We start from the raw sequence: 27,352 nt of genomic DNA on the forward strand, positions 1-27,352 counted from the left end.
ACTGCGAGACTATGGGAAAAGCTGAATCCTTATCATATGAGACAATAGCATTAAACCTACTTTTTTAGCTTTTTAAAACAGAAAATAAAACTGGGAGGTTCTAAAAAATTGAATACATTTTTCAGGAGTAGGATGGATGAAATTGTTTATCTTCACAGTTTATTTTCAACTTGGATTTTCCATAATGTTCATGTATGAGTTAAAACGTTTGTACAGTATTTAGTTTAAATTGCTGTTGCCACTTTGCGATAGATAGATAAATAGATAAGTGACTTTTGGGTTGCAGTTTGGGCACTCGGCCTCCAAAAGGTTCGCCACCACTGTCATAATCTAATGTCCCACCATTGCTAGGTTCATGTAAATTTGTCTCCACCCGTTACCACACCTATATTCTGGTCCATGGCCCACCCATTTTTCGGTGCGGCACGATAAGTAGTGTTGGGCGAACATCTAGATGTTCGGGTTCGGGCCGAACAGGCCGAACATGGCCGCGATGTTCGGGTGTTCGACCCGAACTCCGAACATAATGGAAGTCAATGGGGACCCGAACTTTTGTGCTTTGTAAAGCCTCCTTACATGCTACATACCCCAAATTTACAGGGTATGTGCACCTTGGGAGTGGGTACAAGAGGAAAAAAAATTTAGCAAAAAGAGCTTATAGTTTTTGAGAAAATCGATTTTAAAGTTTCAAAGGGAAAACTGTCTTTTAAATGCGGGAAATGTCTGTTTTCTTTGCACAGGTAACATGCTTTTTGTCGGCATGCAGTCATAAATGTAATACATATAAGAGGTTCCAGGAAAAGGGACCGGTAACGCTAACCCAGCAGCAGCACACGTGATGGAACAAGAGGAGGGTGGCGCAGGAGGAGAAGGCCACGCTTTGAGACACAACAACCCAGGCCTTGCATGAGGACAAGAAGCGTGCGGATAGCAATTTGCATTTTGTCGCCATGCAGTCATAAATGTAATACAGATGAGAGGTTCAATAAACAGGGACCGGAAACGCTAACCCATCACAGATGTTCATTGTTCATGTTACTTGGTTGGGGTCCGGGAGTGTTGCGTAGTCGTTTCCAATCCAGGATTGATTCATTTTAATTTGAGTCAGACGGTCTGCATTTTCTGTGGACAGGCGGATACGCCGCCGATCTGTGACGATGCCTCCGGCAGCACTGAAACAGCGTTCCGACATAACGCTGGCTGCCGGGCAAGCCAGCACCTCTATTGCGTACATTGCCAGTTTGTGCCAGGTGTCTAGCTTCGATACCCAATAGTTGAAGGGTGCAGATGGATTGTTCAACACAGCTACGCCATCTGACATGTAGTCCTTGACCATCTTCTCCAGGCGATCGGTGTTGGAGGTGGATCTGCACGCTTGCTGTTCTGTGTGCTGCTGCATGGGTGTCAGAAAATTTTCCCACTCCAAGGACACTGCCGATACCATTCCCTTTTGGGCACTAGCTGCGGCTTGTGTTGTTTGCTGCCCTCCTGGTCGTCCTGGGTTTGCGGAAGTCAGTCTGTCGGCGTACAACTGGCTAGAGGAGGGGGAGGATGTCAATCTCCTCTCTAAAGTCTCCACAAGGGCCTGCTGGTATTCTTCCATTTTGACCTGTCTGGCTCTTTCTTCAAGCAGTTTTGGAACATTGTGTTTGTACGGTGGATCCAGAAGGGTATAAACCCAGTAATTGGTGTTGTCCAGAATGCGCACAATGCGTGGGTCGCGTTCAATGCAGTCCTAGGCCGAAGAGGTCATAGCCTAGGGTCACAAAACCTGTTTATTGGGCAATTTCAATGGTGGCGAGTCTGACGTACATAAATCGCAGCAATGGCCGTTAGCAACGTCTGAATCTCACGAAATGTCTCATGCAGGTAGAAGACATATTGTTAGACTTGGATTCCAAAGATGGGGTCCCTACATCTCTGCAAACCAGAGTTACAGGGGTCCAAAATTGGTAAAATCCCCCATAGGCTTTCATTGGGCCTCCTATTTACAGTTCCAAAATCTCACATCTTTTCAAAGGGCAATGGCTCAGCAGTACCAAATTTTCTAGCATTGTAGGGACCCTTAGGGGGAACATGACTGGTGAGTTTCGGGCCCCTAGGCCGAAGAGGTCATAGCCTAGGGTCACAAAAACCTGTTTATTGGGGCTATTTCAATGGTAGTGATGGTGATGTACATAAATCGCAGCAATGGCCGTTAGCAAAGTCTGAATCTCACGAAATGTCTCATGCAGGTAGAAGACATATTGTTAGACTTGGATTCCAAAGATGGGGTCCCTACATCTCTGCAAACCAGAGTTACAGGGGTCCAAAATTGGTAAAATCCCCCATAGGATTTCATTGGCTCCCTATTTCACTTTCCAAAATCTCACATCTTTTCAAAGGGCAATGGCTCAGCAGTACCAAATTTTCTAGCATTGTAGGGACCCTTAGGGGGAACATGACTGGTGAGTTTCGGGGCCCTAGGCCGAAGAGGTCATAGCCTAGGGTCACAAAACCTGTTTATTGGGCAATTTCAATGGTGGCGAGTCTGACGTACATAAATCGCAGCAATGGCCGTTAGCAACGTCTGAATCTCACGAAATGTCTCATGCAGGTAGAAGACATATTGTTAGACTTGGATTCCAAAGATGGGGTCCCTACATCTCTGCAAACCAGAGTTACAGGGGTCCAAAATTGGTAAAATCCCCCATAGGCTTTCATTGGGCCTCCTATTTACAGTTCCAAAATCTCACATCTTTTCAAAGGGCAATGGCTCAGCAGTACCAAATTTTCTAGCATTGTAGGGACCCTTAGGGGGAACATGACTGGTGAGTTTCGGGCCCCTAGGCCGAAGAGGTCATAGCCTAGGGTCACAAAAACCTGTTTATTGGGGCTATTTCAATGGTAGTGATGGTGATGTACATAAATCGCAGCAATGGCCGTTAGCAAAGTCTGAATCTCACGAAATGTCTCATGCAGGTAGAAGACATATTGTTAGACTTGGATTCCAAAGATGGGGTCCCTACATCTCTGCAAACCAGAGTTACAGGGGTCCAAAATTGGTAAAATCCCCCATAGGATTTCATTGGCTCCCTATTTCACTTTCCAAAATCTCACATCTTTTCAAAGGGCAATGGCTCAGCAGTACCAAATTTTCTAGCATTGTAGGGACCCTTAGGGGGAACATGACTGGTGAGTTTCGGGCCCCTAGGCCGAAGAGGTCATAGCCTAGGGTCACAAAAACCTGTTTATTGGGGCTATTTCAATGGTAGTGATGGTGACGTACATAAATCGCAGCAATGGCCGTTAGCAAAGTCTGAATCTCACGAAATGTCTCATGCAGGTAGAAGACATATTGTTAGACTTGGATTCCAAAGATGGGGTCCCTACATCTCTGCAAACCAGAGTTACAGGGGTCCAAAATTGGTAAAATCCCCCATAGGATTTCATTGGCTCCCTATTTCACTTTCCAAAATCTCACATCTTTTCAAAGGGCAATGGCTCAGCAGTACCAAATTTTCTAGCATTGTAGGGACCCTTAGGGGGAACATGACTGGTGAGTTTCGGGCCCCTAGGCCGAAGAGGTCATAGCCTAGGGTCACAAAAACCTGTTTATTGGGGCTATTTCAATGGTAGTGATGGTGACGTACATAAATCGCAGCAATGGCCGTTAGCAAAGTCTGAATCTCACGAAATGTCTCATGCAGGTAGAAGACATATTGTTAGACTTGGATTCCAAAGATGGGGTCCCTACATCTCTGCAAACCAGAGTTACAGGGGTCCAAAATTGGTAAAATCCCCCATAGGATTTCATTGGCTCCCTATTTCACTTTCCAAAATCTCACATCTTTTCAAAGGGCAATGGCTCAGCAGTACCAAATTTTCTAGCATTGTAGGGACCCTTAGGGGGAACATGACTGGTGAGTTTCGGGCCCCTAGGCCGAAGAGGTCATAGCCTAGGGTCACAAAAACCTGTTTATTGGGGCTATTTCAATGGTAGTGATGGTGACGTACATAAATCGCAGCAATGGCCGTTAGCAAAGTCTGAATCTCACGAAATGTCTCATGCAGGTAGAAGACATATTGTTAGACTTGGATTCCAAAGATGGGGTCCCTACATCTCTGCAAACCAGAGTTACAGGGGTCCAAAATTGGTAAAATCCCCCATAGGATTTCATTGCCTCCCTATTTCACTTTCCAAAATCTCACATCTTTTCAAAGGGCAATGGCTCAGCAGTACCAAATTTTCTAGCATTGTAGGGACCCTTAGGGGGAACATGACTGGTGAGTTTCGGGCCCCTAGGCCGAAGAGGTCATAGCCTAGGGTCACAAAAACCTGTTTATTTGGGCTATTTCAATGGTAGTGATGGTGGCGTACATAAATCTCAGTCATGGCCGTTAGCAACGTCTGAATCTCACGAAATGTCTCATGCAGGTAGAAGACATATTGTTAGACTTAGATTCCAAAGATGGGGTCCCTACATCTCTGCAAACCAGAGTTACAGGGGTCCAAAATTGGTAAAATCCCCCATAGGCTTTCATTGGGCCTCCTATTTACCGTTCCAAAATCTCACACCATTTCAAAGGGCAATGGCTCAGCAGTGGCAAAACTCACCAGTCATGATCCCCCTAAGGGTCCCTACAATGCTAGAAAATTTGGTACTGCTGAGCCATTGCCCTTTGAAAAGATGTGAGATTTTGGAAAGTGAAATAGGGAGCCAATGAAATCCTATGGGGGATTTTACCAATTTTGGACCCCTGTAACTCTGGTTTGCAGAGATGTAGGGACCCCATCTTTGGAATCCAAGTCTAACAATATGTCTTCTACCTGCATGAGACATTTCGTGAGATTCAGACTTTGCTAACGGCCATTGCTGCGATTTATGTACGTCACCATCACTACCATTGAAATAGCCCCAATAAACAGGTTTTTGTGACCCTAGGCTATGACCTCTTCGGCCTAGGGGCCCGAAACTCACCAGTCATGTTCCCCCTAAGGGTCCCTACAATGCTAGAAAATTTGGTACTGCTGAGCCATTGCCCTTTGAAAAGATGTGAGATTTTGGAAAGTGAAATAGGGAGCCAATGAAATCCTATGGGGGATTTTACCAATTTTGGACCCCTGTAACTCTGGTTTGCAGAGATGTAGGGACCCCATCTTTGGAATCCAAGTCTAACAATATGTCTTCTACCTGCATGAGACATTTCGTGAGATTCAGACTTTGCTAACGGCCATTGCTGCGATTTATGTACGTCACCATCACTACCATTGAAATAGCCCCAATAAACAGGTTTTTGTGACCCTAGGCTATGACCTCTTCGGCCTAGGGGCCCGAAACTCACCAGTCATGTTCCCCCTAAGGGTCCCTACAATGCTAGAAAATTTGGTACTGCTGAGCCATTGCCCTTTGAAAAGATGTGAGATTTTGGAAAGTGAAATAGGGAGCCAATGAAATCCTATGGGGGATTTTACCAATTTTGGACCCCTGTAACTCTGGTTTGCAGAGATGTAGGGACCCCATCTTTGGAATCCAAGTCTAACAATATGTCTTCTACCTGCATGAGACATTTCGTGAGATTCAGACTTTGCTAACGGCCATTGCTGCGATTTATGTACGTCACCATCACTACCATTGAAATAGCCCCAATAAACAGGTTTTTGTGACCCTAGGCTATGACCTCTTTGGCCTAGGGGCCCGAAACTCACCAGTCATGTTCCCCCTAAGGGTCCCTACAATGCTAGAAAATTTGCCACTGCTGAGTAATTGCCCTTTGAAAAGATGTGAGATTTTGGAACTGTAAATAGGAGGCCCAATGAAAGCCTATGGGGGATTTTACCAAATTTGGAGCCCTGTAACTCTGGTTTGCAGAGATGTAGGGAACCCATCTTTGGAGCCCAAGTCTAACAATATGTCTTCTACCTGCATGAGACATTTCGTGAGATTCAGACGTTGCTAACGGCCATTGCTGCGATTTATGTACGTCAGACTCGCCACCATTGAAATTGCCCAATAAACAGGTTTTGTGACCCTAGGCTATGACCTCTTCGGCCTAGGACTGCATTGAACACGACCCACGCATTGTGCGCATTCTGGACAACACCAATTACTGGGTTTATACCCTTCTGGATCCACGGTACAAACACAATGTTCCAAAACTGCTTGAAGAAAGAGCCAGACAGGTCAAAATGGAAGAATACCAGCAGGCCCTTGTGGAGACTTTAGAGAGGAGATTGACATCCTCCCCCTCCTCTAGCCAGTTGTACGCCGACAGACTGACTTCCGCAAACCCAGGACGACCAGGAGGGCAGCAAACAACACAAGCCGCAGCTAGTGCCCAAAAGGGAATGGTATCGGCAGTGTCCTTGGAGTGGGAAAATTTTCTGACACCCATGCAGCAGCACACAGAACAGCAAGCGTGCAGATCCACCTCCAACACCGATCGCCTGGAGAAGATGGTCAAGGACTACATGTCAGATGGCGTAGCTGTGTTGAACAATCCATCTGCACCCTTCAACTATTGGGTATCGAAGCTAGACACCTGGCACAAACTGGCAATGTACGCAATAGAGGTGCTGGCTTGCCCGGCAGCCAGCGTTATGTCGGAACGCTGTTTCAGTGCTGCCGGAGGCATCGTCACAGATCGGCGGCGTATCCGCCTCTCCACAGAAAATGCAGACCGTCTGACTCAAATTAAAATGAATCAATCCTGGATTGGAAACGACTACGCAACACTCCCGGACCCCAACCAAGTAACATGAACAATGAACATCTGTGATGGGTTAGCGTTTCCGGTCCCTGTTTATTGAACCTCTCATCTGTATTACATTTATGACTGCATGGCGACAAAATGCAAATTGCTATCCGCACGCTTCTTGTCCTCATGCAAGGCCTGGGTTGTTGTGTCTCAAAGCGTGGCCTTCTCCTCCTGCGCCACCCTCCTCTTGTTCCATCACGTGTGCTGCTGCTGGGTTAGCGTTACCGGTCCCTTTTCCTGGAACCTCTTATATGTATTACATTTATGACTGCATGCCGACAAAAAGCATGTTACCTGTGCAAAGAAAACAGACATTTCCCGCATTTAAAAGACAGTTTTCCCTTTGAAACTTTAAAATCGATTTTCTCAAAAACTATAAGCTCTTTTTGCTAAAATTTTTTTTCCTCTTGTACCCACTCCCAAGGTGCACATACCCTGTAAATTTGGGGTATGTAGCATGTAAGGAGGCTTTACAAAGCACGAAAGTTCGGGTCCCCATTGACTTCCATTATGTTCGGAGTTCGGCCATGTTCGGCCCGAACCCGAACATCTAGATGTTCGCCCAACACTACACGTGACCCGTTCGGCCAATCACAGCGCTAGCCGAACGTTCGGGTAACGTTCGGCCATGCGCTCTTAGTTCGGCCATATGGCCGAACAGTTTGGCCGAACACCATCAGGTGTTCGGCCGAACCCGAACATCACCCGAACAGGGTGATGTTCTGCAGAACCCGAACAGTGGCGAACACTGTTCGCCCAACACTAACGATAAGCACGCCGCACAACGTGATCCTCATATTTTTGGCACGCTAGCTGCAGTGTGCTGAATTCTGCTGCCTACAGTATGTACAGTATACGCTGTTCTCTAGTGCCTGCACTGTGTGCTGATTTACCTCCAGTGTGTACAGTGTAAGGTGTTACTCTGTGCCTTTACTGATTGTAAACCAGCTATATTGTATGCTGATCCCTGCTACTTTCAGTATGTACAGTATTAGCTGTAAAGCCTGGTACACACATACAATTTTGATTAGCCAATTTTAGCTCTGTTCATAAAATCCATTGTCTGTTGGCCCACTTACTGCACGGGGGTGGTAAAATTGGGGGTCAGTGATTGACCAATCAAAATTGTATGTGCGTATACATCTTTGATCTATGCCTATACTGATTGTAAATTATCCAAATAAAGGACAGGGGGCTCCAACCAATATTTCGATGGGCAGGCCCGTTATCTGTAGCTTACACCGCTGCTAAGTTCATGTACATTTGGCCCCACCCATGGCCACGCCCACTCACCACATGGCCACGCCCATTTTTGCCGCGGCGTGCTGTGCGCGCCGCATATACCTCCCCGCCTGGTGCCCACAGGTGCCCCCGATCTCCAAGGACCCTAGAAACGCCCCTGATGGACAGCGCCTGAAACCTAGAAGGTGAGTGTGCATGTGCTTCCTGTAATCTATTAAACTGCGCTCTGAAACACTGCAGTGGGGAGCTGGGGGAGATGGAGTAGAGGTACATCTGGCTTTTATACTGGAGGAGGGAGGGAGTGGGGGCTCATCTGGCTTCTATACTGGAGGAGGGGGAAGGAGTTGGTGCACATCTAGTTTCTATACTGGGGAGGGAGAGAGTGGAGGCACTTATGGCTTCTATACTGGGGAGGGAGGGAGTGGAGGCACTTATGGCTTTTATACAGGGGGAGGGAGGGAGTGGGGGCACATGTAGCTTCTATACTGGGGGAGGGAGTTAAGGCACTTATGGCTTCTATACGAGGGGGAGGGAGGGAGTGGATGTACTTATGACTTCTATACGAGGATGGAGGGAATGGGGGCACATCTGGCTTCTATACTGGGGGAGGAAGTGGAGGCCCTTATGGATTCTATATGGGGAGGGGCTTCTATACTGGGGAGGGAGGGAATGGGGGCACTTCTGGTCTCTATACAGGGGGGGGGGAGGAAGGGAGTTGGGACACATCTGGATTCTAAACTAGGGGATAAAGTGGGGGCACATTTGGCTTCTATACTGGGCTGGGAGAAATAGGGTGGGGGCATTTATGGCTTCTATAATGGTGGAGAGAGGGAGTGGGGCCACATCTGGCTTCAATAATGGGGGAGAGAGGGAGTGGGGGCACATTTGGTTTCTATACTGGGGGAGGAAGGGAGTGGGGGTACATATGGCTTCTATACTGGGGCAGGAAAGGGAAGGAGGGAGGGAGTGGGGGCTCATCTACCTTCTCTACGGGGGGGGACATCTCACTATCATACTGTGGTAAATGTATACGGTTCAAGCCTATCTTCCATCATCTTTTCTCCCCGCTATATAAAACCGAAGGAGGGATGGAAGGATGGTTTAGCACAATATTACCTCCATTACCCATCATTGAATATACCAGCAAACAACAATCTAATAGAAAAATGTGTTTGCAGAAAGACATGGCTGTGCACAGTTTTAGTCTTGTGATTGCGACCAAAGCAAGTCGATGGATCAAAATTGTAATTACTCGGTTTTATAAATCAGCTTCTATGTGTAGTCACTTCACTTTTCAGCAAAGTATCAGTACAAACAGACACCCCTCCAAAGCATAAAAAAATGAGAAACTGTTTTATTCACAGTATAAGAAGTTTATTTTGCAGTGTAATAGTAGTGGCAGAAGTAGTTATTAACATATTTGGGGGAGATTCCTAACTTTTGGAGTTATGGTGGGTGAGAACGTTGAGTGAGTGTCTGTCAACAAATGCTGCCCATTGTCTTGACTGGTTATATGGTTCACCACATTAGGAATCGTTATATGTAAATGAGGCAGAAGATTAGGCATCTTGAAGTTGGGATTTTCTTTCATCACTTTAGTTCAAGTTTACACTATGCTATAGACATGTTCAGCAGTGAGCTGGCCGCAACACAGAGAAATATCCAGAGCAGTAGCACAGTGTTTGCAATGTAATACGATTTGATTCGTTTCACATAAATTGATTTTCATTTTTTGAAAGCATGTAAAAGTGCTGCTGGCCTCCCAGCGATCAGAGGGTTAAGTTGCCACATTATGTTAGCGTGTGCCTCCTGCTTGTAACACAGTGCAGCTCTCTAGAGTAAGCTGGCATCTCTTACCAGCTGGCTGTAGTTCCAACCACCCTCTCTGCGCTCCACGGCCACAATAAATATTTAATCCACGCTTTCAAAACTTGCTGACAGCCCCAAACGCAGCCTTGCGTTACAATGTAACATGTCACCGTGAACACAGATGCAATTGGATGGGGAGTTTGGGCAATATAACCCATAAACTGCTGCTGGGTGGTGACAGGACAGAAAATCTCTTAATGAAAGAGCTAGTTAAGGAGAAGTTGCTTTGACTAACGAACTTGAAGTACCAAAAAGTTATCATAGGACCTTGATAAGTATAATAATAAACAGTTATGTAATACAATAGAAGGCAGAGATGTGAATGTGGACAGAGGAGGCCAAACCTGCCTGTATTGCCAAATCAGATGTTTCTATAATTCCCCAACAATATAAGCCTGGTTACATTATAGCTTACTTTCATTTTCTATTTAGCCTGCTTCTCTGTCAGGCAGTGAAGTGCAGTCTGTCATTCAAGGGACACTTAAGTCAAACAAAAAAAATGAGTTTTACTCACCTGGGGTTTCCAATAGCCCGCTGCAGCTGTCCGGTGCCCTCGCCATCTCCCTACGATCCTCCTGGCCCCGCCGGCAGCAACTTCCTGTTTCGGTGACAGGAGCTGACAGGCTGGGGACGCGAGTGATTCTTCGAGTTCCTGGCCACAATAGTGCCATCTATGCTGCTATAGCATATATCATATACCATATAGCAGCAAAGAGGGTGCTAATGTGTCTGGGAACGCGAAGAATCACTCGCGTCCCCAGCCTGTCAGCTCCTGTCACCGAAACAGGAAGTGGCTGCCGGCGGGGCCAGGAGGATCGGAGGGAGACAGCGAGGGCACCGAACAGCTGCAGGGGGCTATTGGAAGCCCCAGGTGAGTAAAACTCATTTTTTTTGTTTGACTTAAGTGTCCCTTTAAGGGTTAAAGGGCAACTCCAGCAAAACAGGCTTGGCTTCAAATTTAGGACACAGACTATCACAGCAATGGTAGTGACATGGCTCAGCTTAGTATTAGAAAGTAGTGCTGAATATGAATTGGCCTTCTAAAAACAAAAGGTATGGGCAATTATTCAGCTTCATGTGAGCAAGAAAGATCTCCCATGCTGAATATGTAAATCACCACAATGTGTTCCTGAAAGCCAGACACATGAATACAAGGCCCAACTTCAGGGCAAGGAAGCATGCTGTTGGGATGCTTTTGTCTCATGCCTCTTTCAGACTTCTAGGGAAAGCAGAAAGTACAATACACAAGCAGGGAAATTGGACTTTTGTAGAACTGTTAACATTGACTTCAGTCGCCACGGTTTCAAATATGAAAATTCAGATTTATTTTTTTTTTTTTGGGGGGGGGGGGGGGTGAATTTTAGGGAATCAAGCCTGTATGTTACTTGAAACAGAAAGGCAATTACAAAATCATCATAAAACTTGGGATAATCAGTGAGAGTGTAATTATTCCAGCTTGCATGAAATGAAATGCAAGTTGCTTGCAAGTTGCAACGTGAGACTGGGCCAATAAAATGCTCTTCGTGTCAATTTGCACTGGCTGATTCCATCCTGCATACCAATTGCATTACATTTTCATGCAATTAGGGATGGTTAGCCTTTCACTGGGTATCTCTACATAAAATAAATATAGTACTTTTTTAACAATATAAATATAGTACTTTTTACTTTCAGATTTTAAAGTGAACCCGGGGTGAAAATAAGCTTTTGACATACACAGTTGTATCTATCCTCCTATTCCTAAAAAATACTTCTTTTTTTATAATATCCCACAGTTTTATTTTGTTTAAAAACGTAAAAGTAGATTTCATTTTGTATTGTCTCTGCTCAATTACACAGTCTTTCAAGTGTCCCAGAGCTAAACTATATGAAATATTGACCTTTTATCTCTGAAGCTGTTTTCTTCCAGGCAAGAGTTTTCTAGCTGCAATTCCTTACCAGTAAGGATCATCTTATAGTCCCTAAGTCCTGACTGGAGAGAAACTGTCAATTGCATACCTGAATGTTACTTCTTTTAGATAAATAATTAAAAAGGATCATGGTCTAGTCATTTGTATGCTTGGCACCAGGGACATAACTATAAATCCCCCCCACCCACCACCACCACCTGCAAAAATGTAATGTGGCCCCCAATGTTTTCACTCCTTCCCTTGCCTCCCTCCACCACAGCCTGGAGATTCACCCTGCAATGGTCATAAGCCTGGAGATTCACCCTGCAATGGTCATAAAACATTAAAAATAATTTCCACATTGTTTCCATGTGATTTCCATTATCTTGCTTAAAACATTATAAACTTTCTTGACATGTAACATTGTTTCATTAAAGTGAGTTGACAATCAGTTTGTAGCTAATCTAAACTTTGCTTGCTAAGGTTATTCATTGCTGGAGGCCGAGCTGACCCTGCACATCTGACTGATCGGACTCTCCCTATAGGTTCTGCCATTAATATGCTGCTGTAATTTGCTGTGTGACTTCCTAGTTACAGGACAGCTGTATATTTATAACGTCTGATAGCAGCTGTGCCGGGGTGGTGCACGTTACAGTAAACAATGGAGAACATGCAGGTGCTGTCACATTCCGAGGATTCCGCAGTCATTAGCCTATTTTAAAGCCCTGACTGGCAGCATATCATAGAGGATGGTAGAGAGGGTGTGTGCTGAGGCCCTGATAAGGTATCTCACGATCAGAAAAGCCTCACAGTACCTCTTTGGCTTTGTACCCTCACCTGATCAACAGCAGTTTTATGATGTGACAGCAATCTGTAATAAATACACTGTCTGGTTTTACAGTCAGTCACTGGTAGGCTTTCTAGCAACACAGTTAGATCCTTTATGAGTCAGGTATCATCTACAAATGTGAGTTGCAATCATTTATTAGAATTTAGTTTGTTATGAGCCTGTTCTCCCTGTGCCCTCATTTGCAACCTGTTCATTTGATCAAAGTATTTATACTGATTAGTGTAAATCAGAGTGTACTTTAAATGGTGCTTTCTTTGTTTAAACTTTGTAGGGTATTGTCACTCAGGCAGCGGGGTGGTGGTGGTTGCCCAGAAATGCTTGGGTGAAAGTAAAACTGAATGCCTGATATATGCATTGCCGCATATCTATGCGTTCGTAATGCGGCAACGTGTATTTTTGTACGCAGTGCGGCCCGCAATAGCGCTAATTACAGTCGGGAATGCGGAAAAAGCTATGCGTGGCCAGTCCTGACGGGCCTGTCGGCAAAAACGAAACTAGCTGGCAGCGGGGGACCAGAGGTTTAGTGAGTGGCTGCGAGGGCACAGGACTGCTCCAGGGGACTGGTAGAAGCCCCAGGTGAGTAAAACTCATTTTTTTGTTCCTGGCTTAAGTGTCCCTTTAAGCCATTCCCCTGCTACACCCCTAATTACACCCCAGACACAACCCTAGTCATGCATACCATAAAGATTTCATAAGAAAATGTGTTATTTTATCATTTAAACCACACTGGTTCTTTCTATCTTGGTTCATTTTCCTTCATATTAAAATTTGAAAATAAGAAATAAATCAATTTAAATGATGGGGATCAAAGGTTTAATTTTTAGGTTTAGGTTCAATCAAACACATTTTCAGTAGAAAAATACAAATATTTACATAGATCTGTACATCAGTCCTGAAAGAGGGACAAATGAGAAAGTGGGACAGAGGCACAGGGTCCCCAAAGAGGGACTGTCCCTCCAACAGTTGAGAGCTATGAGTAATTGCATGGGCCAGCTAGCAGGGGGTTTTATTTACTTACTTCAAAGAAAATATAATACATTCTTATAAGGTGCCACACAAATAGCAATGGTCTAGGGCAGTGCAGGGAAGTCACAGAGGATGGAGAACCTCACCCCCCTAAACTCCATTCTGCAGACAGCACTCAGTAAATGAACTGATTAGAGTTCTAAATGCCACTTTACTTTTCAGAACTGAAGGACAGTGCAAGCTAAACTGAGAAATCTGGGAGTGCCCAATTTATTAGACAAGATCATAATGATTAACCAGAGGTGCAGGGACACCTGAGAAAGGGCAAACGCCTCAAACATTGTACCTCAATGAGAACAGAACTTCAGTGGTGTCTGATATTTTTTGTATACAGCGGCAAAAGCAGAGCGGTTATACTGTGGCGAATGAGGTGCAGTTATTGGTAGGTTTGTGGTGGTGGTGGTGGGGGGGAATGGTAAGGGGTTAGGCATTGTGTGAGGGGTCGGTTAGGAATTAGTGGAGGGATCGGTTAGGGTTAGGCATAGGCAGAGGGATGGCTGTGAAAACAGGGTTAGGTTTAGCAATATTAAAATATCTGAATTACCACTGCACAATACAGTAGTGGAATATCTGTAATTTTACATATACTGTATTCTGCTAGCCGCCCTTTTGTTGCACAAATTTCCCCAGTGCCCATTTTGTATGTACGCTTTATTGCCAGATGGCAACCATCAACGCACCTCTTTTCCCTAGCCTTTGAGACTGCATAATGCAGGGTCACAGCACTTTGAGTCCCCAGGGAGAAAAGCGCTATAAAAATATTATTGTTATTGTTTTTATTGTTATATAAGTCTTCTCTGCTTTATTAGGCATCTGATGCGTACACAATCCACTCACGGCTGATTTGCTCAATACAGATGATTCCTATGCTGATGAACTTCAGACTAGCACTGAGTAGTAACTTTATACAATTCTTTACTGTACTCCCATCATATTTCTTAGTAGAAGCTGAATAAATGCTATTTTTCTAACACTTACATGTCAAGCACTTGACATATGGAGCTACAGGTATATCAATAATGTATCAATAACAATGGTCATCCATTTAGAAGCCTGTACTAAGGGTGAATATGGGCTGTAAGGAGTTTACTAAAATTAAATTAAATCACCAAACATCATGAATTGCTGCAGCCATATGGTGAGCAGTGCCTTGAGAGTCTTCAATCAGCAAATGTCTGGAAGCGACTCCTGTTCCACAGGTCTCACAAATCCAGTGACATTATTTTAGTATTTTCAATAAAACAATTATAAATGAGAATGGAACAATTTACGTTATTTTACACTACGGCAATGTAAAAAACAATTTAAGAACACTATTTTCTGACCATGCCATGTCGAAAATGTTTGCCAGCAATACATAATGTACATGGTCTGTGGAGAAAATCTAGATCTTTTGTAATGCCAAACGGATTGCTCAGCTGATACTGTAGAAAAAAAGATGGTTTACAGTAAATCAGTTCTAAATCAAATGCATGGGTGCCTGACATCTAACACCTGATTGTAAAGCTAAACTCATGGCAGACAACTGTCTGATTACACAATTGATATGCAGCACACTTGACGTGCCTAACCTGGAACATAATATAAATATGCCTAGCCAGTCTTGTAATTTAAATAGCCAAATCGCACAACATAACCAGCACAATCAGCTTTGTGGCCTCTAGTGATTCTACCTCTTCAGTCAAATAGTAAGCAAGTTTACAGAGTCGCCTGTAGTATAAAATTGGATAAAAATTTTAAAAATAGGGAGGCAGTTGGTGGACTTACCTCCCCAATGTAGACACAAGATAATGTTGAACTTTCAACACAAAAAAAGTTTATTTACATACCACAATTGATTGCTGGCAACTTTTTGTCCAATTTTATACTACTGGCGCCTCTGTAAACTTGCTTACAAGTTGTGTCCACCCCTGGTGGAGGGGATTTGGCCCCCTTTCTTCCTATCTACAGAGAGCGACTTAGTGGGGACAGGTTTAATCTCCCCACCTGCCTACATAGTGGTTACCTGGAAGGTAACCCAGATTTGTGAGTATTATTCTTACACTGTTTATTTTCACCCTAACTTTCCAGTACATACTGCACCATATCGGGCTCTCTGTGTCTCCCTCCCCTATCTTCAGTCAAATAACTCAGCCTGGACAAAGCCCCTCATCCAACCTGCTGACACGTTCCCAATGGACAATGTGAAACTAAACAAAGTAAAACTATATCGTGTACCATGTGGACTGGTATGGTTAGCACGGTGAAACCCCACTCAGGTTGATTCAGCCATCCTGGCTATAACAGCCTGTATGGTTGACAAGGGGTTAATTAAAGCTGTAGAAACAGGGGGGGGGGGGGGGGGTTAAAATTGGCATGGCCACTCCTCTTTGAACTTTTATTAATCCTTTTTTTCGCATGTCGCTAGTATAGCCTAGCAACTATATTCAGATTATTGTCCCAGTCGGCAATATTATTGTGGATGACTGAGTGGTGCCTAAAACTAGACTCTAATAGGAGGGAGGAATCTGGATCAAATAGAGTCTCACAGGTTCTCTCTTTGTATCCTTGTTCCAGCACTGTCCCCCCAGTAAAAAATTATGACCTACAGTTAGGTAGAATAGATATTTGTCCCTTCTGGAGCAGAAAAAAGAGCGGATCCATACTGTGCAAGTGTGAGTCTGCGCTCACGTATGTGCAGTACAGATGAGCCCATCTTCGGAAGCACTTGAGGATGGGGCTACTTCCAAAGCCTTCTGTAGAATGCCAAAGGTGACAATTTTGAATAGGGGGACAGTGGGAGAACAAGGAGATGAACAGATTATTGGGAAGGCGCTATGAGACCTACAGCCTTCCTTCTTCTTAGCTAAGTAGCAATTGAAAGGAGTCGTATCTATTTAAGTTCATGTCAGATATCAGATGCTTTAGACTACTTCATTTCCTGGCGCCAGGACATAAAATGGTTAACAGAACACACAGACACAGGAGATGTGAGCACAAATTATGCTAGCTTTTTACTTCAGCTGCTTTCCTTATATCCTACTCAATACAGGGTTTTGCTCATGCGCAGTATATCATCATATGTCACCATAATTACAGAAAGTCATGTGATTTACAAGAAATAGCACAGTGCAATGATCAGGGGGAAAACATGTTATTTATGTTATTTGGAAGCGCTGCCTACACCCTTTTCTCTATGTAAAATGTTCTAAGTATACTTGTGGTAGCCTGCATCCAATCTGCATTCAAATTTTAGATTAGGGACTAGCACATAAATTAGCACTTAAATTTGCATAATTTTGCATCTGATTTGGATTCAAGGCGTGCATTTAGCCCCTGGGGGTCTGTACACGCCCCTTGATGGTTTATAAGCCAGTTGCAGCCTGTGAGCGCTGTCATTTTTGTTTGTCTGTCTTGAAGAGATGTTATTTATGACCTTCTATTTTTTAGGGTAGCAAAGCTGAAGATAGTTCACTTACCTGGGGCTTCTGCCAGCTCCCTGCAGCCGCCCTGTGCCCGCGCCGTCCTGGAACAATACTCCGGTCCTACGTTGTGGCTAAGTTACATAATACATTTGGGGGGGGGGGGGCAAATTAAACTGTATTTATGGATGAAAGTAATAGTACATTTCAGCTTTGGAGCATAAAGGTTCCCATTCCAGATTTTGAAATGAGAGGTCACGTCAGAACCTGAATTCACATCAAAAATAAAATTAATAAACACAGCTACAAAAACCCCTCCTATTTCTCTTTAATACCTCTTAATGCAAAACATGAATATGTCAAGGATTCCTATTCAGGGATGTGTCTAATTGAACATAAGAAAAACTTGTTCATCAAGAATATGACATTCTGCTTTACTTGTTGACAAAGATAGTTCATAACCTCGCACAAACAAATGAAAAATTACAGATTTGGACAGAATATCGCAGCGCTGCTATCAGTCACCTGTCTGCAGAAGCACATACCACATTTTTCTACCAGCAGTAATACGATCTAGATCAAACAGAAACTCGTCTTTCACTAAACCCCAATTTCAAAGATCTGCAAGTATAGAAGAGGTTAACCGTATCCTGTATAAATGTGCAGGATTTCTATCCTTATTGCTTGTATCCATTGTGCACTTTAGCACTGACAATAAGGTCTTGAGCAGTGTAAGGCCAGGGGCATAACAGAGAGGTGCGGAGCAGATCCCCAGTGGGAAGTTTATGAGATAAGAGGCAGGTAAGGCCTCAGAAGCAATTGAAGTGGAGATCCCTGTGGTGCAAAGTATGAGATATCTGTAGTTAACACTTTCAACTTGATGTGCTGCACTCCGCTATAAACCCATAGACAGCTGTTCTAATGTGGGTGGACTCCCAAATCAAGAAGCAACCCAAAATAGGAATCTTCTTCAAGCCTTTTTTTTTTACATCTCATGTTTACTTTAAGTAACTCTTTCAGTCTGCAAAAACCAAGATCTCTGCTGCAATGCTCTACTACAGAGATAAGATATTATACACACTGGCACACAAAACTTTACGCCTCCCCTCCCCTTAACAGAGTCGTCAGACACAGGATGGGGGCTGGAATGTCTTGGTGATCTCTCTACACAAGAGCAGCTTGCAAACAAGGGAATATTGAAGTGTACCAGCCACATACATCTGTAGTTAACTTTTCTTCCATAATAACACCATCATTTGGACAATGGTCTCCACACTCACAAGTTCTCCATGATATGCAAGGTGTATGTCTGCTACCTTATAAAACTGACCGAAAGTTATTTTTAGCAGCAAAGTTTAAAGTGCACCTGTAGTGAAAAAAGTGCCCCTAGGGGGTACTTAATTCAGGAGCCCCTGGGGGGTACTTACCTTCCTCCTCAGCAGAGTACATCCACCTAGTGCTGGGACCTTTAAAGATCCACTTGTCTTCACTTGTCAAGATCCTCACGCAGGCGCACTAGCGACTCTAAACTTGGGCGTTGGATCAGACTGGATCTAAAAAGAGCCCCTGGAGGTACTTACCTCAGGAGAGGGAAGCCTCTGGATCCTAATGAGGCTACCCCCTCCTGAGGTAAGTACCCCCAGGGGCTCTTTTTTTTCCTACAGATTTACTTGAAACACTTTAGCTACACTACTTTGATTCACTGCTAGGCCCTACAAGTAAGCTGATCTGTGAAAGCCTGTGCGAAACATTACTCTGTATGGGGCATGGCATTTAAAGCATAGACCTGTAGGAAACTCAGTATATAACAGTCCAGCTGTACTTGGCCTAAGAGGCAAGGCATAGTATAGAGGCTTATGCAGCCTCCTCCATCCTCCCAACCATGTGGCGTGCTCATACGGAAGCAGCTGAGGAGACCAGGAGCAGCTGGAACATTTTAATGTATGGGCACCAGAGGCTCACTTTAATATTTGGGGGACAGCGACCAGGGGTTCGTCATGTTCGTAGGTCCCAATATCGCACAATGATATGCAGTACCGATCATATTGGAAGGTCAATCAGACTTCAAATTTGATAGATGTATGGCCAGCTTTAGCCTATTAGCTAAAATGTATTGATCCCTGTATTGTACTGTATGGTATGTTTATCTTTAGGAGATGGTGTTTGTAAATGAATATGCCAAAGGTCATTCAGTCTAGAACATAACATCTGAAATGTACTGTTCTCTTACCTGCACAGGTTCAGGGGTGATTTGTACAACATGCTGGAGTCGTTCACTGTGGTGATGTCTGGACTCCTCCTCATACACAGCATCTCTTTCATGCTGAGGGAGACTCAAAAAACGACGTATGGTGCACAGGTTCTCCCACAGTGTACGGTTTTCTGGGCTAGGATTTTCTTTCCAGCGTAGGAGTTCACAAAGCCATCCCTGCAGGAGACAAATAAAGGAAAATGACAACATTTTCTTGTGCAAATATGATCTTACAGTAAGCACCAAGAGATGCTGTACCTGCAGGTGTTTCACAGAGCTCCATAACTGCCCAGGACCATGAGACCTAGAGCTACCAGTTTTGTATTTCTGAAGTTCAAGGTTTAGTGGTCAACTTAGCTTTCTTCCCTCCTACCTCTCCAGCAGGATTGGTGAATGGGCTGTCCAATAGGGAGATATGGGTGGTAAGAGGGTGTCGATGAGCTTAACTTTAATTAATAAAGTGAGTATTCACATGTAACACAAAACAGAGAACAAAACATATAAAATAAGTTGGAAAACAATTAGTGAATTGAAGTAAAGTAAGAGCCAGGAAAGAAGAAGGCAACCAACTTATGTTATGAAGCAATAATGACAGTAATCTGAGGGCTTACTAACAGTAGGCTCCATTATTGGCACTTTGTACAACCATTTGGTGCAAATACCACAATATTAATGCAATTCTTCCAACATAATGAGGATCAGATTCAAGTAGTTTGCTGTAAAATGAGTGAAGTACAGTACATTTGTCATTGTTGTGCATACTAACATAGTATAAGTATATGCCTTGTTATTTGTCTTGATGACTCTACTACTAGTTCCTAGTGGATATACCTAATTGAGGAAGAGGACACAGAAGACACAGTACCCCCTAAGTGTAGAATATTCAGTGACCAGTTGGTATGGTGGTATGTTTCTCCTATGGTACCCAAAAGATTGCGGTAAATCAAGAATGTGAAAAACTGGTCACCCCTACTTAGATCTTTGTTCTTGTAATTTGATAGGTTGCACTCCTGTCTGTAGCGAATGTTACAGTGCTAGTAAAAGTAGACACTTGAATACTGTGTGCTCATACCTATCGGGATTAGCTAGTTGTCACTGTACATGAGGAAGCGGGCATAGACCCACAAAATGTCTTATACATATCCGAATTAGCCAATTGGCAGCGTATCTGAGGAAGCAGTTCACCTGTGAACGTGTCATACCTATCGCGGTCAGCAAGTTGGCTCTGAACCTTAGGAAGCAGACACAGACCTGTGAAATGTGATGTCTTCTTACCAATAAAGTTTTTTTCTACTATAAAACTTATCTTATGTTGGTTTGCTCCCAGCAAAAAAAATGTAATCTACAAATAACTCTCTAGCACCTAAAAATTAAAAAAAAGTAGGTAAAATGGTTATATCAAATTTATTTTGATTATTTTCTTGTGTGAATAAAATGTATTACACTGATGAGGGGTAAAAACATCTCCTGTGAGAGAACTCAGGAGAAGAGTTATGGTAATTGAAAAATGGGCCCTTTAGTCTTTTCTAACAAATCATTTCTCCTTGGCCCTAATTCAATTCACTTTTTCTCCTAGGTTATCTCCTATGTGTATTTTCCCACATAGGCCCATATGCAATTCACTTTTCTCCTGAGTTATCTCCTAGGAGATAATGTTCATCTTCTCTTTAAATTAACTTTTCAGTATTTTACAATTGAAAAAGTAGCCAACATTTGGTGAAAAGGGATATCAAAATTATAGTGAGTATTTTCTTGCTTGCTGGTGGTCTAAAAGGCAATTTATGACAAGGTATAAAAATATCACCTATGAGAAAACTCAGGAGAGTTGTTGTCAATAAAATGTCATTTAAGCTACCAGCAAGCAAGAAAAAGAATTTCGACAATACTTTTTCACCCACTTTTTGGTACTTTTCCAATTGTAGAGTACTGAAAAGTTATTTTAAAGAGAAGATGAAAAATCATCTCCTAAGAGAAAACTCAGGAGTAAAAGTGAATTAAATAAGGATCATTATCCACTCATCTCATGATTAGAGTTGAGCCGAAATTTTCGTAATTTCGCATTACTATAATCACGCATGCGAAATTTGCGATTACGATGCGAAATTACGGTAGCGTAATTGCCATTAAAATCGTAATTGAAAATACCGTAAGCGTAATTTTCAACGCGTAATTTCGTGTTTCGTTCATGCCGTAATTTCGCATTAAACGCTACCGTAATTTCGCGTTAAACCGTAACGCTCCGTATAATGTAAAAAAGCCGCCGACTTTAAGGGTTAATAGCAAAGCCCCCTTAAATGCCAAGAGCCTCAAATTTGGAGAGTATATTAAGGAGATCAGGAGGAATAAGAGGAAAATTTTTTTTTTCAAAAAGACCTTATAGTTTTTGAGAAAATCGATGTTAAAGTTTCAAAGTAAAAATGTATACATTTAAAAACCCGCCGACTTTAACGGTTAATAGCAAAGCCTGCTTAAAGTTTAGGAACACCAAATTCCCAGGGTATATTAAGGGGATCAGTGGGAATAAGAGGAAAAAATGTTTTTTCAAAAAGACCTTATAGTTTTTGAGAAAATCGATTTTCTAAGTTTCAAGGGCAAAAATGTCTTTTAAATGCGGAAAATGTCAGTTTTTTTTGCAGAGGTAACAATAGTGTATTATTTTCATAGATTCCCCCCAAGTGGGAAGAGTTTTACTTACTTCGTTCTGAGTGTGGGAAATATAAAAAAAAAACGACGTGGGGTCCCCCCTCCCAGACCTCTTTAACCCCTTGTCCCCCATGCAGGCTGGGATAGCCAGAATGCGGAGCACCGGCCGCGTGGGGCTCCGCACCCTGACTATACCAGCCCGCATGGTCCATGGATTGGGGGGTCCCGGAAGGGGAGGGGCAGCCAAGCTTTCCCCTCCCCCTCCGAGCCCTTGTCCAATCCAAGGACAAGGGGCTCTTCTCCACCTCCGATGGGCGGTGGAGGTGGAGGCCGCGATTTCCTGGGGGGGGTTCATGGTGGAATCTGGGAGTCCCCTTTAAAAAGGGGTCCCCCAGATGCCCACCCCCCTCCCAGGAGAAATGAGTATAGAGGTACTTGTACCCCTTACCCATTTCCTTTAAGAGTTAAAAGTAAATAAACACACAAACACTTAGAAAAAGTATTTTAATTGAACAAAAAACATAACCACGAAAAAAGTCCTTTAATATTCTTAATTAACCATTAATACTTACCTGTCCCTTTAAATAAATGATCCCTCGAAATAGCCTCGGAAATGTTCTATCAGTTACAATGTAACAAAGTTATTACAATGTAACAACTTTGTTACATTGTAACTACGCCGCACCCGACATCACTCGCCGCTCAGCCGCCGCATACGCTTCTGCGCTGCACAGACCCGACAGAGCTCTGAGCTATATAGCTCAGAGCTCTCTAAGCATCTTTGAATTTGGGCTCCAAGGAGCCCCATTGGTCCTTAGCAGACCAATGGGGTTCCTTCTGATTTGAAGGAACCCCATTGGTCTGCTAAGGACCAATGGGGCTCCTTGGAGCCCAAATTCAAAGATGCTTAGAGAGCTCTGAGCTATATAGCTCAGAGCTCTGTCGGGTCCGGACTCCGTGCAGGACGCTAAGTCCCCGCCGGCTCCTGCTGCCTTCCCCGCCTCTCCCACATGTCACCCACATGTCACCCACATGTGGGTGACAGATGTGGGCGGGGTGGACAGCGGGAGCTGAGGGGACTTAGCGTCCTGCACGGACGCGTAAGTGTATGCGGCGGCGGCGAGTGACGTCGGGTGCGGCGTAGTTACAATGTAACAAAGTTGTTACATTGTAATAACTTTGTTACATTGTAACTGATAGAACATTTCTGAGGCTATTTCGAGGGATCATTTATTTAAAGGGACAGGTAAGTATTAATGGTTAATTAAGAATATTAAAGGACTTTTTTCGTGGTTATGTTTTTTGTTCAATTAAAACACTTTTTCTAAGTGTTTGTGTGTTTATTTACTTTTAACTCTTAAAGGAAATGGGTAAGGGGTACAAGTACCTCTATACTCATTTCTCCTGGGAGGGGGGGTGGGCATCTGGGGGACCCCTTCTTAAAGGGGACTCCCAGATTCCACCATGAACCCCCCACCCAGGAAATCGCGACCTCCACCGCCCATCGGAGGGGGAGAAGAGCCCCTTGTCCTTGGATTGGACAAGGGCTCGGAGGGGGAGGGGAAAGCTTGGCTGCCCCTCCCCTTCCGAGACCCCCCAATCCATGGACCATGCGGGCTGGTATAGTCAGGGTGCGGAGCCCCACGCGGCCGGTGCTCCGCATTCTGGCTATCCCAGCCTGCATGGGGGACAAGGGGTTAAAGAGGTCTGGGAGGGGGGACCCCACGTCGTTTTTTTTTTATATTTCCCACACTCAGAACAAAGTAAGTAAAACTCTTCCCACTTGGGGGTCCCTATGAAAATAATACACTATTGTTACCTGTGCAAAAAAAACTGACATTTTCCGCATTTAAAAGACATTTTTGCCCTTGAAACTTAAAAATCGATTTTCTCAAAAACTATAAGGTCTTTTTGAAAAAAACATTTTACCTCTTATTCCCACTGATCCCCTTAATATACCCTAGGAATTTGGTGTTCCTAAACTTTAAGCAGGCTTTGCTATTAACCGTTAAAGTCGGCGGGTTTTTAAATGTATACATTTTTACTTTGAAACTTTAACATCGATTTTCTCAAAAACTATAAGGTCTTTTTGAAAAAAAAAATGTCCTCTTATTCCTTCTGATCTCCTTAATATATTCTCAAAATTTGAGGCTCTTAGCATTTAAGGGGGCTTGGCTATTAACCCTTAAAGTCGGCGGCTTTTTTACATTATACGGAGCGTTACGGTTTAACGCGAAATTACGGTAGCGTTTAATGCGAAATTACGGCATGAACAAATACCCATTGTAATGCGAAAATTACGTGAAAATTACGCTTACGCGAAATTTCGCGAAATCCTTCTTCATTACGATTATGTACTTACGGCCATAATCGTAATTACACTAATTACACGAAATTTCGCGAAATCGTAATTACGTCATTACGCTCATCTCTACTCATGATTTTTCTCTTTTTATTCATCTTAACTCAAGGAGCCATATGCAATTCACTTTTTCTCCTGAGTTTTCTCCTAGGAGATAATTTTTCATCTTCAATTTAAATTACCTTTTTTAGCACTTTGCAATGGAAAAAATACCAAAAAGTAAGTGAAAAAGTACTGTGACAATTATTTTGAGAATTTGTTTGCTTGCTGGTGGTGTCAAAGGAATTTTATTTACAAGTTGTGAAAATATCACCTAGGAGAAAACTCAGGGGAAAAAATAAATTGCATATGGCCTAAGATGTAACTCTCCATGATCTCTTCTCATAGTTGATTGAAAATAAATCTAGGTAAAAACGCATGACCATTGTCACCTGCAGGGCAAGGCAGGTGCACCAGGTCTTGGGGGCTTCTGTACACACACTAGATTCTTAGCCAAGATAGTCCCTCATGGCCACATGTCGTCATCATCATCATCATCAATATCATTGTCATTGAGAGTGAGTTTCTGGCTTAAGAAACGCGAGATAAGTTTTATAATTGAACCACAATATTACAGAAGACAATAGCACGGGGCTGACAAATTCTTCCTATTTGACTGAAACTTTGAAACGGGGTGTTTTAAAGGGATACCAAGTGCTATAAGGTTAATAAAGGAATACAATTTGCAATTCCATTACACCACTGTCGAAACATTCACACATTTCATTAGCTACTTAGCTATACCTGTGCAATACTGATGAGTTATGTGTTTCAGTTTTCCTATAAAGTATTATTAAAAATGTTTATGGGCATTGAAACAAGCAGAGAGAAGAAATTACGTTTTATGTCCCGCTTACAGCCAGTCTGAAGTGAAAGGGATGGAACATTCAGCAACTTATTCACTCAAAAGCTCGCAGATTTGCAAAGAATTTCAGGAGACAAACATGCTGACCTTCTAGGGTAGAACGCAAAATTCCAGCTTTGTATATTCTGCTATTTTCTTTGCTGAAAGCTGTTAATAGCTCTGTCATAATCTGCTATTCCTGCTGATAAAAATCAAGGTGCTGACACAAGGAATTTTAATACATTGTACACAACTGTAGACTGATGAAACTGATAAAACGGTTCCATCAGGTGAATGGAAATGTAGGGGTTTTGTTAAAGGTATTGAGGTAAGTAGTAGTCAGAGCAAGACCTGTTACCATTGCTCTATAGTTAACAGTATTCAGAATATTGATAGGGCATTTACCCCACAGATGCACATATGTGATATTTAAAGACTTCTACAATATTTGCAGTTTTCACACAAAGAAACTAAATGTGTTAAAGCTCCGTATATGGAAAATATAGGGTTATGATAGGAGTGTAGCATTACCTTTACTACGCTACCTTTACTTAGAAAAAAAATAGTAAAACCGTTTCCTGTTGAATTAAAAAAACAATAGCATTTGGGAGCAGCAAAGCCCACCCCCTCCAGCATCAGACAAAGCAGGTAGTTTCAACGCTGGCTTTAATTCCCACAATAATTACAAGGATTTGGCATATCGTAATATATAAAATGCTGTGCCAGGGGGTGGGTGGGGGGTTTAGAATGAATGACGTTGGACTTGCAGAAGGTTTAGATAAAGACGGAGGATCACACCCGAAACCACCATCAAAAATCTCATGCTGCTGGTAAAGTATCCATAATAGTATATTATCGACTATCATTTTATTTCCTATGACACTGTTAGTTTGTAAAAATATGACAGATCTGACAGGTCTGGGACTAGTCTTCCTCCTCATGAGGCATTCTAAGGTTTCCTTTATTTTCAAAAGCATTTACTGAATGGTAGTTGCTCAGTCCAACTGCCAATTTAGTGTGTAAGTGATTATAGGGTGTTGCTCGTATCTTTGTTCAGATCCATTCCATAGAGAGCTTTTGTAAAGGATATACTGACTTCCCTAAGGAGATGAACTAGTCCAAAATCTGTCAGGTTTTTGGTATCTACTGTAAATGACAGGAACACAGCAGAAAAGTACTAGCAATATTAGTGCATTAATTGCACTTCTTACAGTATGTATGTATTATACATTTAGCATTTTTTTTTCCACGATAGTGGCCCTTTACAAGTCAAAGATACAGGAGCTGTGGTGACATGAACATTTTCTAGATGCCACAATATAATAATTACTGGCGTATTGTTTTATTAAATTTAATGATCAACTTAGGGCAAGGATGAGGGCAAAGAAACACAACTGTAGTTCTGTCCCCACATTCGCTTGAAAGAACTCTAAAATAGTTGGAAAGTGGAAATGTTAGAGTTACTAAAAACAACAAAGGAACACTTTACCAGTTTTCCTTGCCATCCCTGTCTGTGACCTGCCAGGCACCCAGCTAGAAAGGAATCATTCACCCATATAACTGAGCATAGAAAACATAAACGCGAAGCTTTGACTTCCGCTTTGGCATGCTGAAATTAACAAGAATGTTTTTGCCTGGCACTGCAAATCCGCTGATTTACATGATTCAACCATTACCTCTCCCGCAAACACAGCCCTGAAATTTAAGCCAAAACATGTCACATTGGCACTAGATGCACTTCTTAACCCACAGTAATATGTAAAGGGTCCTAATACATAGACCTGACCCTTATACTTTACGTTCGTGCCAACCCGCCCACTACGTCATGGTTGACAGCATACATTTTAAAAAAATGTAGACCAGGAAAAGCTCCAGCAGCACAAGGAATCAAAGCTGTTCCCCTGTCCAGAAAAAAATGGATTCTAAAACTGAACAGTGGCTGTACATGCGAGAGCTACATTTTCCATACAGTATAAAATACACAGAATGAAAACTTTTAGCACTGTTAAATTTTTGTGCTGAGTTTTACTACTGAATGGCAATGTTTAAAATGGACTTGTGAGAAAGATAAAAAGCATCTACAGATATGATGAGCAATTTGTGGCCTGTTTTCTTTTTGTGGTCTGTAAGCTTTTAAGTTATTACTAGAAATCTGACTTTTGTATTCAGTGACAGGAGCTGTCTCTGCATTTGCATTC

At 42.9% G+C, this 27,352-nt stretch overlaps 1 protein-coding gene across 7 annotated transcripts in view; it reads right to left on the minus strand.

Annotated features, from left to right (window-relative positions):
- SATB2 (SATB homeobox 2) overlaps positions 1–27,352 on the minus strand; it is a 367,270-nt gene that overhangs the window by 36,485 nt on the left and 303,433 nt on the right. For all 7 annotated transcript variants that reach the window (XM_068245088.1, XM_068245087.1, XM_068245086.1 and 4 more), the window contains one exon: positions 19,246–19,443. In XM_068245088.1, the coding sequence (XP_068101189.1) occupies positions 19,246–19,443 (198 nt within the window). The remainder of the gene's footprint in view (positions 1–19,245; positions 19,444–27,352) is intronic.

The sequence above is a fragment of the Hyperolius riggenbachi genome, chromosome 7 (genome assembly GCF_040937935.1).
Source record: "Hyperolius riggenbachi isolate aHypRig1 chromosome 7, aHypRig1.pri, whole genome shotgun sequence".
NCBI classification, from domain to species: Eukaryota; Metazoa; Chordata; class Amphibia; order Anura; family Hyperoliidae; genus Hyperolius; species Hyperolius riggenbachi.